This window comes from Telopea speciosissima, chromosome 10 (genome assembly GCF_018873765.1).
Source record: "Telopea speciosissima isolate NSW1024214 ecotype Mountain lineage chromosome 10, Tspe_v1, whole genome shotgun sequence".
NCBI lineage: Eukaryota > Viridiplantae > Streptophyta > Magnoliopsida > Proteales > Proteaceae > Telopea > Telopea speciosissima.
In genome coordinates, this window is record NC_057925.1 from 39,159,514 (window position 1) to 39,178,079 (window position 18,566).

General features: G+C 41.9%; 2 protein-coding genes across 2 annotated transcripts; both read right to left on the minus strand.

Moving 5' to 3' along the window:
- Positions 1–3,745: 3,745 nt before the first annotated feature.
- Positions 3,746–14,215, minus strand: LOC122643547 (probable inactive purple acid phosphatase 1). The gene is made up of 9 exons (XM_043837161.1): positions 14,159–14,215; positions 13,918–14,073; positions 13,626–13,755; positions 13,392–13,473; positions 13,008–13,140; positions 12,644–12,846; positions 12,427–12,552; positions 11,706–12,332; positions 3,746–3,757 (listed from the first exon to the last, which is right to left on the minus strand). Exons 1-8 carry the CDS (start codon positions 14,213–14,215, stop codon positions 11,717–11,719), a joined length of 1,503 nt encoding a protein of 500 aa, XP_043693096.1. The 3' UTR covers positions 3,746–3,757; positions 11,706–11,716.
- A 577-nt stretch (positions 14,216–14,792) lies between these two features.
- LOC122641678 (probable inactive purple acid phosphatase 1) lies at positions 14,793–18,260 on the minus strand. Its single transcript, XM_043834963.1, has 11 exons — positions 18,071–18,260; positions 17,773–17,867; positions 17,564–17,609; positions 17,266–17,388; positions 17,026–17,118; positions 16,733–16,862; positions 16,498–16,579; positions 16,115–16,247; positions 15,751–15,953; positions 15,536–15,661; positions 14,793–15,441 (listed from the first exon to the last, which is right to left on the minus strand). Exons 1-11 carry the CDS (start codon positions 18,251–18,253, stop codon positions 14,826–14,828), a joined length of 1,830 nt encoding a protein of 609 aa, XP_043690898.1. The 5' UTR covers positions 18,254–18,260; the 3' UTR covers positions 14,793–14,825.
- Positions 18,261–18,566: the final 306 nt, after the last annotated feature.

The following is an 18,566-nucleotide window of genomic DNA, read 5'->3' on the forward strand; positions in this document are numbered from 1 at the left end:
AAGCACATCCGCCCGTTAATCCGTTCCCTTTTAGGTGTGTCTCAGGTGTCGAATGGATGCATGACCAGATTCAAGTAAAATGTTCCGCTCGTGGGTCCGCTCGCTCTATTTTACTTTTTAGCCTAAACGGAGTCAAGGGCAGACTCACCTCTGCTGAAATCGTCCATGAGTACGCTCGTGTTGTCTTGGTTGAAATCTGATTTTAACCTTGAAGGCCTAGCATAGGACCCTTCTATGCATGCTTTAATGATTGTTTTTGTATTCCTAGGTTGCCCAACTCGATGGATAGCAGGGAGCCCAGGTGAGATTCATGTCAACCACACATGGCGATGCCTGTGTTAGGTGAGTGGGTTCTGGGTAACTTTGTTGGGTTTGAATATATATATATATATATATATATATATATATATATATATATATATATATATTTGCAACTCTTAAGCATGTTATTATATTTATAAGCATCTTGCGCATTGCATTAATTATCTTAATGTGAACTGTTATGAATGTGATAGTGTGCTCACCATTGTATTGGGCTACGGTGTCAGGTGTGCCGGTACCGGAACCCCAATTTATTTAAATTATGAAAACTGTTATATGTTATCCTAATCTGTATGTGTTGTGCCATGCTGGTACCCGAGTACTAGATGGAATAGGACGTTGATGCACCCAGAATACCTCTCGGGATGATAGGACCTGCATATAGTATATCTACGGCTAGGATGCTTGTTCCCTTATGCTACAATCCTTGCCAACAGGGGTTTATGTGTTGGATTCTGTGGAGGTGGGAGAGGCTAGGACAAGGATAGTGATGGCTATCGGGGTCTGCCACTGGGTGGTCATGATGGCTTCTACCGGCATAGGTCCCCTCGTGATAATTGAGGTTTCACTTGAGCGATAGGATAAGTGACCCTTAGTGTCTGCCGAGTTATCACAGTAGCATATACTTGACCGATAGAATTGTGTGCTAGGTGAAAAATGAATCTAACATTATCATGCATCATTCTGATTGATATTGATTATATGGTGTATGTGCATTCCCCTTTGCTCCCTCACTAGCTAGTGTAGCTAACCCCGTTGCGCAACCCCTTTTTAGTTGGTATGCAGGAGGTACTGCTTAGATGAGCACCGTTGGATGCGAATCAAGTGGAGCCAGTAGCTGTGACTTAGATGTAGATGTACACCCAAGATTGGTGCCCTTGTGGTAATTATTTATCATTTAATTTTCTGTTTTCATTCAACAATCATGTATAAACTATGTGTTTAATTATAAGAGAGACTGAATGGTTACATTATGAACATTGTACTATGTGTTATCATTAGAGAACCGATGCTCTATAATTTTACTTGATTTAATATAATTTTGCTTCCGTTAACTCTGTATCTGGGACGACTTATTCCATATTAGTATGTTCCCTTCTGTTATCAAGATGTGATGACAGGGTGGACTGTGGCTCGGGACACTGTATCTATGATCCTGGTAGGTGTTGGGATGATGTGTGATTGTTCCAGTCATACCCCTATGTGGTAAAATATCTTACATCGGGATAGGGGCATGATAGCCTTCCATCTTTATTCTTTCTATTATTGCATGCAATCCCTGTGATCTCTCTCAATCTCTATATTCTCTCAATTACATCCCTCTCTATATGGTAATGGTGATTGAGTTTCCAACCTGTGGATTCCCCTCACTTTACCTATAAATACACAATCTTGTAATATCTTGAAGTTTAAGGCAATACATTATTTCACAATCCAATATGGTATCATGAGCCACTAGCTCCAAAGAGCAAAAATCGATCCCACCTCCCTCCCCCCAACGAATTTGTGGTCTCTGCAGTGATGGATCGCAAGGAACCAATCTCTTACACTGAACTTCATGGCCTGCTTCTCAGCCGTGAGTATCTCATTGCATCTCGCCAAGCCGTGCCAGATCCGACCACCAATGCAACTGCCAACCTTGCTCAACAGTCTCGTGGCCCCCGTCTCAACCTTACAGCTATGGCTCTTCCACTGGTCGTGGTCGTGGTAGGGGAGGCCGCGGTGCTCCAAACGGCCCTAGTGGGTTTGGACGATCCAATGCCTATGCCCACAGTACGTGCACGATCTGTGGTCGGACCAATCATCAGGCCCCGATGTGTTATTATCGCAATAAACAGCTTGGCCAATCCACCCAAACCTTTTTACCCTCTACCAATTAGTCATATGCACCAACTTTGGCCTATCTAACCACAAATCAACCCCCAGTGCTGCCCAATCCACCCACCCAATATCATTACCAACCAAATCAGCCCCATTACCCCCAACCCCCACCGCTACCTACCCCATCCACCTTCCCATCTGGCCTTACCCATTGGCTTCCTGATACTGGCACTACACATCATGCAATGCTTGATTTACAGTCTTTGTCCTGTTATGCACCGTACATTGGTAAGAACAGTCTCATGGTTGGTGATGGTAATTATGTCCCTATCTCACATGTTGGATCTTCTTCTCTCCCTTCTACCTTCATCCTTTACTTCTTTCTAACATTTTACATGTTCCATCTCTTACTACTTCATTGCTTTCTGTTCATAAATTTGCTTCTGACAATAATGCATTTTTTGAATTTCATGCTTCTCATTTCAATGTGAAGGATCCGACGTCCAATCAAATTCTTCTTATGGTGCCTAGTCACAATGGTCTCTACTACCTGCCGTCGATCTAGCCATCATCTCCATCAGCACACCTTGCACATCTCACATCTTATGATCATTGGCATCAAAGGCTTGGCCTTCCCGATGATCATTCTCTTCGACTCATGCTTTGTGATATCAAGATTCCCTCATCACCTCATTTGTGCTCCGTCTGCCAAATTGGAAAGTCCTGCCGTTTAACTCTTCGTGAAACAGATAGTTGTAGCAATTTTTTGTCTTGATTTAATTTTTAGTGACATTTGGGGACCAGCCCGTACTATTTCCTCTTTTGGACATTGCTACTTTATTATTTTTGTGGATGATTTTACAAAGTTTATTTGGTTTTATCCCCTAAAAGTTAAATATGATGCTTTTAATATATTCAAGCAATTCCAAGCCCTTGTTGAACGGCAATTTTTTAGGCAAATCAAAAGTATCCAAACTGGTTGGAGAGGGGAGTACCGCTCCCTCACCTCCCATTTTTCCAATCTTGGCATCCACCATCGTATATCATGCTCTCATACTCATGAACAATAGGGTACTGTCGAAAGGCATAATCGCCACATTGCTGAAACTGGGCTCACTCTCTTGGCCCAAAGTTCTGTCCCACGAGCTTATTGGGATTATGCCTTTGAAACGGCAGTGTATCTAATCAATCGGATGCCCTCTCCCATCATTGGAAATATCTCCCCATATCAACTCCTCACCAATCACGCACCTGATTACAACTTTCTTAAGGTTTTTGGATGTCTCTGTTTTCCCTTTCTTAGACCCTACAATAGTCATAAAATGGATTCAAGGTCTGCTCCTTGTGTCTTCCTTGGGTATAGTTATCGTCACCATGGTTACCGTTGTATGCATCTTGAGTCTAGGTGAATTTACATCGCTCGCCATGTCAGGTTTGATGAACTGCGCTTTCCTTTTCAGGAAGCAGCCAACACACTACACCCTCCCCACTTTCCCCTCCATCTTGGGTTTCCCTACCCCTCACCATTTTTCCTAACCCCACCACCTCCTAATCCCATGCCACCGCCACCTCCTACCCCTCCCCCCCTCTACTGCGGACTCCACATCTCCCTCACCTAGTTCGTCCCCCACACCATGCTTGACCCCTCAAACCACCCCTCCACTCCGCACTCGCCTTCTTAGTGACCTCTATAATGACCCATCCACTACCTTGCATACCCTTCTCTCCCCTCCAAAAACCCACCACCTCACCCTACTAAACCCACTTGTTATACTCAGGCTGCCAAGGACCCTGAGTGGAGATTGGCCATGTCTGATGAGTTTGCAGCCCTATTATGGAATGGCACTTGGTCTTTAGTACCACCTCCTACTAATGTAAATGTGGTTGGTTGTAAATGGGTGTATAGGATTAAACGGAAAGCAGATGGCACTATCGAGCGTTATAAGGCATGTCTTGTTGCTAAAGGATTTCATCAGTAGTAAGGCCTAGATTATGATGAAACTTTTAGCCCAGTTATCAAGCCCACAACAATTCGCACAGTCCTCACTATGGCTATATCCAATGGTTGGGCCGTTCGTCAACTTGATGTTCAAAATGCCTTCTTACATAGCATTCTCAATGAAGAAGTCTACATGGGCCAGCCTCAAGGGTTTGAAGATTCCAGTCGGCCCAATCATGTCTGTAAATTACACAAGTCTTTATATGGGCTCCAACAAGCCCCTCAAGCTTAGTTCAGCCGTCTCTCTCAGTTTTTACTTGGGACTGGTTTTCGGGCATCACAGCCTGATCCATCTTTATTTATTTATAAACAGGGCCACACGACAACTTATGTTCTGGTCTATGTAGATGACATACTGGTTACGGGGAACCAGCCCACACATATCACCACTCTACTCCAACGGCTTGCTTCAGAGTTCTCCATCAAGGAACTAGGTCGGTTGAGCTTTTTTCTAGGTATTGAGGCTACATACCAGCCGGATGGGGTTATTCTATCTCAATCCCAATACATTACAAATCTCCTATAGTAAGCTGGCATGGCTGACTGCAAACCAGTCCTCACACCAATGGTCACCACCATTAAAGCCTCCTCTGCAGGGGGTGTGGCATTCTTAGATCCGACTCAATATAGGTCTGTAGTTGGTGCATTTCAGTACATCACCCTCACTCGCCCCAATGTAGCCTTCTTAGTAAACCGGGCGTGCCAGTTTATGCATAACCCAACTGAAGAACATTGGTCCATGGTGAAGCGGTGATGCAGCCAGCATGGAAGGCAACAAGGTGGAAGCCGCAGCATTAATAAAATCCCAATTTATTGGGTAATCGATAGTTTCCTTGTTTTATTTTCTTTCTGGTAATTCTGGGCTATATGAATCATACCAGGAGGGAAAGAAAACGGATTTTGGGTATTGAATGAAAATTGCTCTCTAGAGCTTGGAACTCCATTAGCGTTTCTACAAGTTTCTTCTTCTTCTTGTTCGATTAATCAACTCCTTGCGAACTCGATTCTCCCGATCCAAGCCTTCACTAAGGCTGCACCATTTTTGGTATCAGAGCTTTGGTCAGAGAACGAGCGACGGAATGCCACCCCGACGATGCGGAGGTCACGATGTCCCTGTTGAGGAAATTAATGCAAGAGATGAGATCTTACGCCTGTAGCAAGAAGTTGCAGCCCTGCGTCTAGAGAATGAAGCGCTGAAGACTGTCGTTCGACATCTGATTCCGAATGAGGAGATGTCCGACCAGTACTCACCTTCTTCTAATGATCCATCACCTGTGCAGGAGAGGAGGACTCACCACAATAGGTTCGTCCCTTAGGAACGGCACTAGCCAGAATGGGACAAAATTGTTTGTCGCAACATTCCCAAGTTCTCGGGCACAGCATTCCCTAACAAGATCGTCGACTAGTTAGCCTTAGTCAACGAGGTTTTCCAGTACAAAGAGGTTCCCGAGCACCAACATGTTGGCATCATTGCTATGAGACTTCATGGGAAGGCTATTGCATGGTGGAGACGTGACAAACGGCTTCGTGCCAATGCTGGTAAAGCATCTATTACACGTTGGAGTAGGATGGAAGAAAAAATTTGAAAGAATTTCCTTCGCCGCAGGTATCACCGCGATCTATACCATAAGTTCCAACATTTGCAACAGGGAACTCGCACGGTGGAGCAGTATACTTTTGATTTTAATAACTTGGTGGTTCGCAATAACATTACTGATTCAGAACAGATGCTCATACATAAATATTTGGGAGGACTACAGCCACACATCCAGAACGTTCTCGAAGTGCTCAATATTTGGGACCTTGGAGATGCGCGCCAAAGGGCCTTGAAGGTTGAATAGGCATGCTCCTAGAAATCCACATTTCCAACTTCAAATCAGACTACTCCAACTGCTAGCTGTTCTGGCAAGGGGAACGTGCCAAACCCCCAAAACCCATCCACCAATTCGTTCTACCCCATCGGAGGGTACCAACCAAAACCCAATTCCTGGGCTGTGGCGCTATGCATGTGGAGAACTTGGACATCATTCCAATAGCTACCCCAAGAAGAAATCTAATAGGAAGGGTCTCTTGTTGGAATACGAGTCAGAGGATCATGAGGAAGAACCATCCTATCACAAACCCGCTGGTGATCCGCAATATGATAGTGAGGGTGAGCATGTATTATAGGCGGATTCTAGAGAACTGTTAATGATGCAGAAGATTTATCTCACACCAAGGCAAAACACTGGCAACCAGTGGTTGCACAACAACATCTTTCACTTAGCCTATACTATCTTAAGCAAGGTGTGCCAATTGATTGTTGACTCTGGCTATTGTGAGAACATGATCTCTGAGGAGGCGGTACACAAGCTGCAATTGGAACAACAGACCCACCCGGTACATTATAAAATGACCTGGCTAAAATGTGGGATTGAGGTAATTGTCAACAAGCGATGTCAGGTATCGTTATCCATCTCTAATACGTACTTTGACAAAGTCTGGTGTGACATCCTCCCCATGGATGAGAGTCATTTGATTTTGGGGTGCCCGTGGCAGTTTGATAGGAAGACAGTACATGATGGGTATAAAAATACCTACTCCTTCGAATATAACGGCAAGAAAATTGTTTTAGCCCCATCTAAGGAGCTTCTTAAGACTCCTATTTCTGAAAATTCTAACCTGTTGTCTCTGAAAGATCTGCGCAGCATGGTGAATGACACACAGGTGGTCTATATTTTGTTGAACAAAGCTGAAGAGAAGGCACCCGTCCTACCCGTGCTCGAGTTGATCAAACTGTTATTGGAGGAGTTTGGCGATGTATTTCCTAATGAGCTACCCCAAGGCCTCCCACCCATGCGTGACATTCAGCATCAGATCGACCTGGTGCCCGGGGCGTCCCTCCCCAACTTACCCCATTATTGCATGAGCCCCTCCGAGCAGGAAGAACTGCGACATCAAGTCATAGAGTTGATGGAAAAGGGTTTTGTACGGGAAAGCATCAGCCCCTGTGTAGTCCTGGCCCTGCTCGTTCCCAAGAAGAATGGTGCTTGGCGCCTGTACACTGATAGTCAGGCGACAAATAAAATCACGATTAAATATCGCTTCCCGATTCTGAGATTGGACGGTTTATTGGACCAGCTTTCAGGCGCCACCATTTTTTCAAAGCTTGATTTGAAGAGCGGGTATCATTAGATACGCATACAGCCCAGGAACAAGTGGAAAACCGCTTTCAAGACACGTGACGGATTATTTGAATGGCTGGTTATGCCATTTGGGTTGTCAAACACACCATCCACCTTCATGCGGTTCATGACTCAGATCTTGCGCCCCTACCTTGGAAGGTTTGTAGTAGTTTATTTTGATGATATTCTGATTTTTAGCAAATCCGGTGACGCCCATCTGCAGCCCCTCCGGGAGATTCTCTCCGTTTTGTGCAGGGAACATTTATTCGCTGCAATCGATAAATGTTATTTCATGCAAGTGCAGATTTTATTTTTGGGCTTCAATGTGTCATGGGAGGGCATCTCTGTCAATGACGCCAAAATCAAGGTGATTCAAAATTGGCCGGTCCCAAGAAATATTCATGAAGTTAGAAGTTTTCATGGGCTGGCGTCATTTTATCAACGGTTTATCTCCCACTTCAGCTCCATTGCAACACCGTTGACCGCATGCATGAAGAAGAGTCAATTTGAGTGGACTGATATGGCACAACATAGCTTTGAAGCACTAAAAGACCGGTTAAGCACAGCCCCTGTTCTAGCACTCCCCGATTTTACCATTTTATTTGAGGTGCATTGCAATGCATCCATCACTGGTATTGGCGCCGTTCTCAGTCAAGGAGGCCGGCCTATCGCTTATTTTAGTGAGAAGCTCACAAGTGCACGGCAGCATTATAGCACTTATGATCTAGAGTTCTACGCACTTTACCGCACTCTAGAACATTGGCGCCATTATTTAATAAACAGGGGATTTGTGCTTTACACCGATCACGAGGTGCTTAAGTATATTGCAGGGAAACAAAAGTTAAATTCCAAGCACGCCAAGTGGGCTGAATATCTGCAAGAATTCAACTTCATTATCAAGCACAAGTCTGGCACACAGAACAAGGTTGTCGATGCCCTGAGTCGCAAGCGCACCCTCCTCTACACCATGTACACCACCGTTTTGGGTTTTAAGTTCTTCCAGGAGCTTTATTCGGAGGACGTATTTTTTTCGACCATTCTGGAGGATGTGCAACATAAGAGAGGCGCTGATTTCACTCTATGTGAGGGGTTCGTTTTTAAAGGGAATCGACTTTGCATCCCTGATTGCTCGCTACACCTCAAAATAATAGCGGAGCTGCATAATGAAGGCCACTTTGGACGCGACAAAACACTACAGCCGTGTCGTCCCGCTATTTTTGGCCTCACGTCAAGTGAGACGTGGAACGATTTGTCATGTGCTGCCGGGTTTGCCAAACTGCCAAGGGAACAGCCACAAACGCAACACTTTACTTGCCGCTGCCCATCCCTAAGGCCCCTTGGTTGGACATCTATATGGATTTCATCTTAGGATTGCCTCGCACTCAGCGTGGAGTGGACTCCATCTTCGTCGTTGTCAACAAATTTTCTAAAATAGCCCATTTCATTCCCTATCGCAAGACAATGGATGCCTCTCATATAGCAGATCTCTTCTTCAAGGAGGTATTCAAGCTCCATGGCATTCCAAGTACCATCACCTCCGATCGAGACACAAAATTTCTTAGCCACTTTTGGAGGCAATTGTGAAAGGGCGTAGGCACCAAGCTGCAGTTCAGCACCATTTTCCACCCACAAACGGATGGCCAAATAGAGGCGGTCAATAGGTCATTGGGTAATTTGTTGAGGAGTTTGGTTGACGACAACCCCAGGGCATGGGATGCTCGTCTGGCTGTGGGAGAATTTGCTTTCAATTGCTCCATTAATCGCTCCATGGGGTTCAATCCATTCATGATTGTGTATGGCAGACAGCCCCAAATGGCGCTAGACCTTGCACCAATACCGTATCCAGGGAAGCGCTCCACTACGGTTGAGGATATCATCAGCCAATTGCAGGTCATCCATGAAGATGTGCGACTCGTTTGGAAACCGCCTCAGCCACTTACAAGGCCGCCGTAGATAAGAAACGGTGTGAGGTAATTTTTTAGCCAAGTGATTTCATGTGGGTACTGATTCCCCCTGAACGCCAGCCAGTTGGGAGTTATAGCAAGTTGAATGATAAGAAGGTGGGACCATTTGAAGTTCTAGCACGCATTAATCCTAATGCCTATCGTGTGAAACTCCCCTCCCACATGCGGACCTCTGATGTCTTTAATGTTCGCCACCTCACCCCTTACTTGGGTGATTCCAACGATGGGAGTTCAAATTCGAGGACGAATTCCTTTCAACCTGGGGAGAATGATGCAGCCAGCGTGGAAGGTGACAAGGTGGAAGCCGCAGCATTAATAAAATCCCAATTTATTGAGTAATCTGTAGTTTCCTTTTTTTCTTTTCTGTCTTGTAATTCTGGGCTATAGGAATCATACCAGGAGGGAAAGAAAACGGATTTTCGGTATTAAATGAAAATTTCTCTTTAGAGCTTGTAACTCCATTAGAGTTTCTGCAAGTTTCTTCTTCTTCTTGGTCGATTAATCAACTCCTTGCGAACTCGATTCTCCCGATCCAAGCCTTCACTAAGGCTGCGACAAGCGGATTCTACCCTACCTCAAATACAAAATTAAATATGGATTTCACATCACCAATCATCTTCTCAGGATCTTCAGGCGTTCACTGATGCCGATTGGGCAGGTGATGGTGACGATCTAAAGTCTACAGGTGGATATGTAATTTATATGGACCCGACTTGATCTCTTGGGCTTCAAAGAAACAAAAGACAGTTGCCCGATCATCCACTGAATCGGAATATAAGGCTCTTGTCGATGCTTGTGCCGTGCTGACCTGGCTCCAGTCTCTATTTGGTGAGCTTGGTCTATCCACGACCCAGGCCCCCGTGTTATGGTGTGACAACATCGGGGCCACATATCTCTCCGCCAACCCGGTCTTTCATTCCTGCACCAAGCACGTGGAGATCGATTTCCATTTTGTGCATGATAAGGTTGCCAAAAAGGAACTCCAAGTCCGATTTATTTCCACAAAAGACCAGATTGCGAACATCATGATCAAGGGGCTCAGCACGACGTAATTTTCTTTCCTTCGGGACAAGCTGAAGATTAGATCTCTCAAATCTTCAACTTGAGGGGGTGTATCAGCCATGACAGCCTTCCATCTTTATTCTTTCTATTATTGCATGCAATCCCATCTTTCCATTATTGCATGCAATCCCATGCAATCCTACCTTTCCATTATTGTATGCAATCCCTATGATCTCTCTCAATCACATCCCTCTCTATATGGTAATGGTGATTGAGTTTCAAACCTGTGGATTCCTCTCACCTTACCTATAAATATACAATCTTGTAATATCTTGAAGGTTAAGGCAATACATTACTTTAGAATCCAATAAATTTAAAGTGATTTGTGTGCTGTAATTTTATTATGGATTGTTTAGAAGTATTATATGAGAAAGGTAGAGTTACCATGATATGTGGTTATGCAAATAAATGGGATGAAATCTTAGAGTTCAAAGGGTGATTTTAGATCTCTGTTATAGGAAGCAAGATTGAGCTCCAGCTGACTTTGGCTTTTCATCTGTTTGAATGATATTACTTGCACCCTAAGATTGTGGCCATTCACTTGCTATGACTCATTGGTCCTTCACTAAGGTGAGTCCTTTGTTCACCATGTTTCAATTGCACAATCTTTTTGTTATTCTTTCCTGCGATTCCAACTTGTAAGGTGAAGTGAATAGCCATTCCCACTTGTCCTCCTGTATGATTGTTGATTGAGTAATTGGTTTTGTTTATGCACTAATTTATTTTAGTTCAGTATTTGAATCACATTTGTTAGTTAATTTCTAGCCTTATATATTTTCACTTCATAGAGCACATGTTATCATATGTTGAGATTATTATGATGTTGAAAGTAATTAGTTCTATACCCGTAGGTCTGTCACATGATACTGTAAGTGGAGGGACTAAAATTCATAAAACTAGTACTTTTGGGGTTTATTAGTTATATCCATCTTAAGATGTACTTATTGAGTAAATAATATTTTTTACTAAGGTTGACTTAGACTCATAAGTAAATAGTTCTATTTAATATAGATTGAGTTTGAATAATATTGGCTACCTAGGTAGGAGCAATACCCCTTTCATCTCTATCAGGAATATCCTATCCAATTGTTTGATCTAGTAAGAAGAGGTAACCCTAACCGTCCCCTCCTTTAATGGTTTGTTTGAATATCCCAAGGTGCATGAGAAAATATTCATGGAAAGAAATTTTAATTTGACTCTCTATCTTGGCAACAAACAAATATATATGGCTATCTGTAACCCAGTGCTCTTTATTCAAACTCAATGCTTTAACATACTTTTATTGATCTCACAAAATAAAAAGAAGAAAACATTCTTTTATTGAAAGAGAACAAAAAGATACTCAACCTTGATCATCTTCTCACACACACACACATACATAAACATTAAGAAGCCAATGTGGTAAGTGGGCAACTATCAAAAGTACAAGCCACAAGGGACGAATAATTCCGCTGGATGGTGAAGGTGTCATAAACCAACCCATCCCTACTCTTCTTGTATTCAAAGAGCAGGGTTGTATGGTTGAAGGCTGTAAGCTTAACAAATCCCCAATCCATGTCCTTATAAACACTCCAGCTAGGGGTGGTTGGTGAAAAATCATCAAGGCTCTGGCCTCCTCCCCCTGCAACTACATGGGTGGTCCCATTCAAGGTGCCCTGGTAGAAATTTGACCCTGGCATCGTGCAAACGTTCTCGTACACTGGACATGTCCTTTCATAGTTATGAATATGGCCGTACATAGCCAAGTCTACCTTGTATTTCTGCCAAAGCTGTTGAAGGCCATCCTTTCCCATTGGTTCATTAGAGGTGCCTTCTAAGGCATATGGCAAACCTGAAGAGTAACCCAATACTCGGTGTGCGATGAAGATTAGCCATGGCTGCCTTTGCCTATCAGCAGCTGCAAGGCAGTTCTCTATGAACAGATATTGCGGGGTGCCCGGTCTCCAGTCATGTTCCGTATCAGCTATGCAGAAGTGGAACATACCAAAATCAGTGGAGTACCTGAGACAGAATAGATAAAATTTCAATGTAACAGTCCATTAGATTAACTTATTTTACATGGAGTACTCATACATAGATATGGGCAGATAGATACCAGAAGTTATCCTTGTTGGTTGTAGGAACAGTGAACATGGTCTCTGCTAATACACCGCATTCCCCTCCCGAACCTGTAGTAGTATAGAAAGATCCTGTGTTGGGCCAGTCACGCTCATGGTTTCCACTGCAAAGACAAATCATTAACACTCAATATCTATAAGAAAGATGAATTCATGGTTTGGACAAGTAATGGAAGTGAACAGAGAATTACAGACCCTGTAACCATGTAAGGTTTGGTTGACGCAATGGGCTCAATTTGTGCAGTGAACTGATCCCATTGCGAAAGGTATCCGTTCGCGTATGTTATGTCTCCATTGTGGATGACTAGATCATAATTGTTTAGGTCATTAATAAGCTGCTTCGTGGTGTTAAGGACCCCGGGTTGGGGGCCATATTCGTTGGAACCATCAGCCTCAGCCTGAAAGGAGGAAAGCATAAAAGTAGATTAGACTCTCTCTGCTGTAGAAACATTGCAAAATGTTGTATGCATATCAAGCATGACCCTAAAATACTGATTCTGTCATAGGCTTAGAGCCATTTACTGCTTGGGCTGAAGTTACCAAAGTTTATTAATCTAACCTTTCCCATATCACCGAAAATAATTACACGCTGTAGAGAGTCTTGGCCAGGAAAAGGAGATGCCTTAAAGCTGTACATTGGACTCCAAACATATGAACCATTGAACAATTTATGTCCGAGCTTGTATGTATACCTGCATCAGCCATGTTTTTAACATTTCAAGGTTAGGGCCCCCATATAGTCTGAAAAAACTCAATGATTCAAAAGTCCTACATTGTAAGATGATTCTGGGAGAGTAACTGGAATAGATCTATAAGATATAGTAGCATTATTTTTCTTCATAACTAATAATAAATTGATAAAAGAGTTTTAAAGGGGGGAGGGGGAGAGGGGAATGCACATAAATTAGTAAAAAATAAGGATGATACAAGCAGAATACATTACATTGCGTTAGGCCACAACTCTTTCATAAAACTTGTGTGTATGAAACCAGGATCACGGTATCCCACAGTAGTTGCTGGTGGACCTGAATATGGAAAACAAGAAAAATGTGTTATCTTCCATCTATCAAGGCTATTAGTTAGACAAGGTTGTTCTAAGGCCTTTATTTTCAGTCAATTTTGTGAATAATATAAGTACATGACTCATTGAGAAGCGGAGGAAAAAATATTTACACACCACACAAGCTTTCACGAGTGAAAGTCAAAGTCGCAGCTGGGGAACGTATTTGAGTTTCTCCTTGTCGACCCCATTCCACAAAAGGTTCTGATTCATTGAGTCCATAACCACTTGTCCAAGTTACAGTCATCTGAGTATCATCAAATAAGGAATCAATGGAAGACCAAGAATCACCAGCAGATAACTAATCCTCAGGGGAATTAGTGAAATTTGTGAAAAAATTTCCTGTTCTTGAAGACATTCTAAATTATGTTATCAAGTGCAGTTTACAATTAGAGAAGTACTGGCTTACTTCATTCCATGTCTTTCCTTGGGCTAAACGTGGGTAAAGAGGTGTGTTTGGGTATGCAAAAGCAACTATATTTGACACAGCAATCAGCTTCGGCTGTTGTTTCAAGAAGATAGTCCAAGTATGGTTAGTGTAACAAATATTATCTATCCAGATAGACTAGAGAAACACACACCCAAAAGAATAGAAGATAAACTAGAAAAAGAGAAAAAAAAAAAGTTGAGTTCGGTTTTATGAGGCATACATTGGACATTCCACCAGAAAATAATGCAAAAGCGAAATCTGCTCTCTGGTTGATCATTAGAAATGACAGAGTTCCATATCCTGTTTTGCTGTAGTCTGGAGTGGAGTAATTTGCATATAGTCGACCATAGCAAGAGGCCTCTTTATTTCTTTCTTAGGATTTGGCAAACAACCTCAATCCTCCCATACATATTATTCTCACTTCCTTATTTCTCTTTGTTGGTGAGTTAGGGTTTATGAACCTTAAAGATTGAGATATGTATTTGATTCGCTTCTATTTTCTCTATCAAGTGTTGATTGAGCAATACCCCTTGCATCTCTATGAGGAATCTCCTATCCAATGGTTTGATTTAGTACAAAGAGGTAACCCTAACACTCCCCCGTCCCCAACCTTTAATGGTTTGTTTGAATATCCCAAGGTGCATGAGAAAATATTCTTGGAAAGAAATTTTAATTTGACTCTCTATCTTGGCAACAAACAAATATGGCTATCTGTAACCCGGGGCTCTTTATTGTAACCCGGGGCTTTTTACTCAAACTCAATGCTTTAACATACTTTTATTGATCTCACAAAATAAAAAAAAATAAAGAAAACATACTTTTATTGAAAGAGAAAAAAAGATATTCAACCTTGATCATCTTCTCACACACACACACATACATAAACATTAAGAAGCCAATGTGGTAAGTGGGCAACTATCAAAAGTACAAGCCACAAGGGACGAATAATTCCGCTGGATGGTGAAGGTGTCATAAACCAACCCATCCCTACTCTTCTTGTATTCAAAGAGCAGGGTTGTATGGTTGAAGGCTGTAAGCTTAACAAATCCCCAATCCATGTCCTTATAAACACTCCAGCTGGGGGTGGTTGGTGAAAAATCATCAAGGCCCTGGCCTCCTCCCCCTGCAACTACATGGATGGTCCCATTCAAGGTGCCCTGGTAGAAATTTGACCCTGGCATCGTGCAAACGTTCTCGTACACTGGACATGTCCTTTCATAGTTATGAATATGGCCATACATAGCCAAGTCTACCTTGTATTTCTGCCAAAGCTGTTGAAGGCCATCCTTTCCCATTGGTTCATTAGAGGTGCCTTCTAAGGCATATGCCAAACTTGAAGAGTAACCCAATACCCGGTGTGCGATGAAGATTAGCCATGGCTGCCTTTGCCTATCAGCAGATGCTAGGCAGTTCTCTATGAACAGATATTGTGGGGTGCCCGGTCTCCAGTCATGTTCCGTATCAGCTATGCAGAAGTGGAACATACCAAAATCAGTGGAGTACCTGAGACAGAATAGATAAAATTTCAATGTAACAGTCCATTAGACCACCTTAATTTACATGGAGTACCCATACATAGATATGGGCAGGTAGATACCAGAAGTTATCCTTGTTGGTTGTAGGAACAGTGAACATGGTCTCTGCTAATACACCACATTCTCCTCCCGAACCTGTAGTAGTATAGAAAGATCCTGAGTTGGGCCAGTCACGCTCATGGTTTCCACTGCAAAGATAAATCATTAACACTCAATATCTATAAGAAAGATGAATTTGGTTTGGACAAGTAATGGAAGTGAACAGAGGATTACAGACCTTGAAACCATGTAGGGTTTGGTTGACGCAATGGGCTCAATTTGTGCAGTGAATTGATCCCATTGTGAAAGGTATCCATTCGCGTATGTTATGTCTCCATTGTGGATGACTATATCATAATTGTTTAGGTCATTAATAAGCTGCTTCGTGGTGTTAAGGGCCCCGGGTTGGGGGCCATATTCGTTGGAACCATCAGCCTCAGCCTGAAAGGAGGACAGCATAAAAGTAGATTAGTCTCTCTCTGCTGTAGAAACATGTCAAAATGTTGTATGCATATCAAGCATGATCCTGAAATACTGATTCTATCATAGGCTTAGAGCCATTTACTGTTTGGGATGAAGTTGCCAAAGTTTAGTAATCTAACCTTTCCCATATCACCGAAAATAATTACACGCTGTAGAGAGTCTTGGCCAGGAAAAGGAGATGCCTTAAAACTGTACATTGGACTCCAAACATATGAACCATTGAACAATTTATGTCCGAGCTTGTATGTATACCTACATCATCCATGTTTTTAACATTTCAAGGTTAGGGCCCCCATATAGTCTAAATAAATTCAGTGATTCAAAAGTCCTACATTGTAAGATGATTTTGGGAGAGTAACTAGAATAGATCTATAAGATATAGTAGCATTATTTTTCTTGATAACTAATAATAAATTGATAAAAGAGTTTTAAAGGGGGGAGGGGGGGGAGGAATGCACATAAATTAGTCAAAAATAAGAATGATAAAAGCAGAATACATTACATTGCGTTAGGCCACAACTCCTTCATAAAACTTGTGTGTATGAAACCAGGATCACGGTATCCCACAGTAGTTGCTGGTGGACCTAAATATGGAAAACAAGAAAATTGTGTTATCTTCCATCTATCAAGGCTATTAGTTAGACAAGGTTGTTCTAAAGCCTTTATTGTCAGTCAATTTTGTGAATAATATAAGTACAAGACTAATTGAGAAGAGGAGGAAAAAAAAGTTTACACACCACACAAGCTTTCACGAGTGAAAGTCAAAGTCGCAGCTGGGGAACGTATTTGAGTTTCTCCTTGTCGACCCCATTCCACAAAAGGTTCTGATTCATTGAGTCCATATCCACTTGTCCAAGTTACAGTCATCTGAGTAATCATCAAATAAGGGATCAATGGAAGACCAAGAATCACCAGCAGATAACTAATCCTCAGGGGAATTAGTGAAATTTGTGAAAAAATTTCCTGTTCTTGAAGACATTCTAAATTATGTTATCAAGTGCAGTTTACAATTAGAGAAGTACTGGCTTACTTCATTCCATGTCTGTCCTTGGGCTAAACGTGGGTAAAGAGGTGCGTTTGGGTATGCAAAAGCAACTATATTTGACACAGCAATCAGCTTCGGCTGTTGTTTCAAGAAGATAGTCCAAGTATGGTTAGTGTAACAAATATTATCTATCCAGATAGACTAGAGAAACACACACCCAAAAGAATAGAAGATAAACTAGAAAAAGAGAAAAAAAAAAGTTGAGTTCGGTTTTATGAGGCATACATTGGACATTCCACCAGAAAATAATGCAAAAGCGAAATCTGCTCTCTGGTTGATCATTAGAAATGACAGAGTTCCATATCCTGTTTTGCTGTAGTCTGGAGTGGAGTAATTTGCATATTGGTACTGCACAAGAACAAAAATAATTCAAGTTTACATTTACAAAACAGTCATAAGTTCTTCCAATTTAAATCCAAAACCACCCATTAGATGATATTAGCGAAATTTCTACCAGTAGGTAGTTTTACATTGGAACCATACTGTAAGAACAAAACTAAACCAAGGGTAGGGAAGCAAAAACCTTAATTGGAGCTGAACACAGAAGAGGTCCAGGACATGTGGAACCACTGGAAATTTCAGTACCAGAAACTTTCTATTAGTCCAGGAACACTTAAATATAAAATATGAGACACAGAAAATGAATTCTCTAGCACAAATGTCATTTAAAAGCCTTGAACAGTTCCCAGGAAAGTTAGATTCAATACTGAAGATGTATCATGTATGTCTTACTTTGCACCACTTGCTGGAGAAAAGACTCCAATCCAATCAGTATTTGATGCATTTGGAGAGCTAAATTTTACAGTCACCCATTCACTAGTTTCACCCTGAAACAATGAAAAAATAAAAATAAAAATAAAAATCCTGCATTAGTCTGAAGAATACTATGGAGCTTGATTCAACATTGTGAAATCTGACAAGAGATTTTAGTCACAAAGGATTGAAAGAATATATAAAATTTGAACAGATGAAAAAAAATTTGAACAGATGAAACAGACTATAAATAAAAAGCAGCAATCAAGAAGCGTACCCCTAATCCAAGGAGAGTTGGTGAAGCTGTCACATAAGCAGATTTCTCAAGAGCAATTCTTGCTTTATGAATAGCAATTCTTGCGAGAGGCTGCTGGTTTACACTTGGCTTTGCTACTCCATAGCTCGCAAGACCCAACAGAGTCACCAGGAAAAGCAGCTCACTGATCCTCATAATGCCCATTTTCTGCAATCAATCAAACCGTTGGGGTCAAGGATCAAACCACATGACCGATGGGGTTGGAGATCAAACCGTTTTAACCCAACGGTTTGACCTTGGGTTATGAAGGTTCACTTAATAAAAAATTATGTTAAAATTGAGTAGTTGAAAAGAATATTTTCTGCCTAATTAACTTGCCAGGTGTCTGATAATTAGAATATCTGACCACTGTTATGTGGATACCATTTATGAGATTATCTAGACCAAATATCGGTTTAAGAAAAATTTTCCAAATCCCAGCCATGCCTTGTTTTTTATCTGTTTCAACAATTAGGCC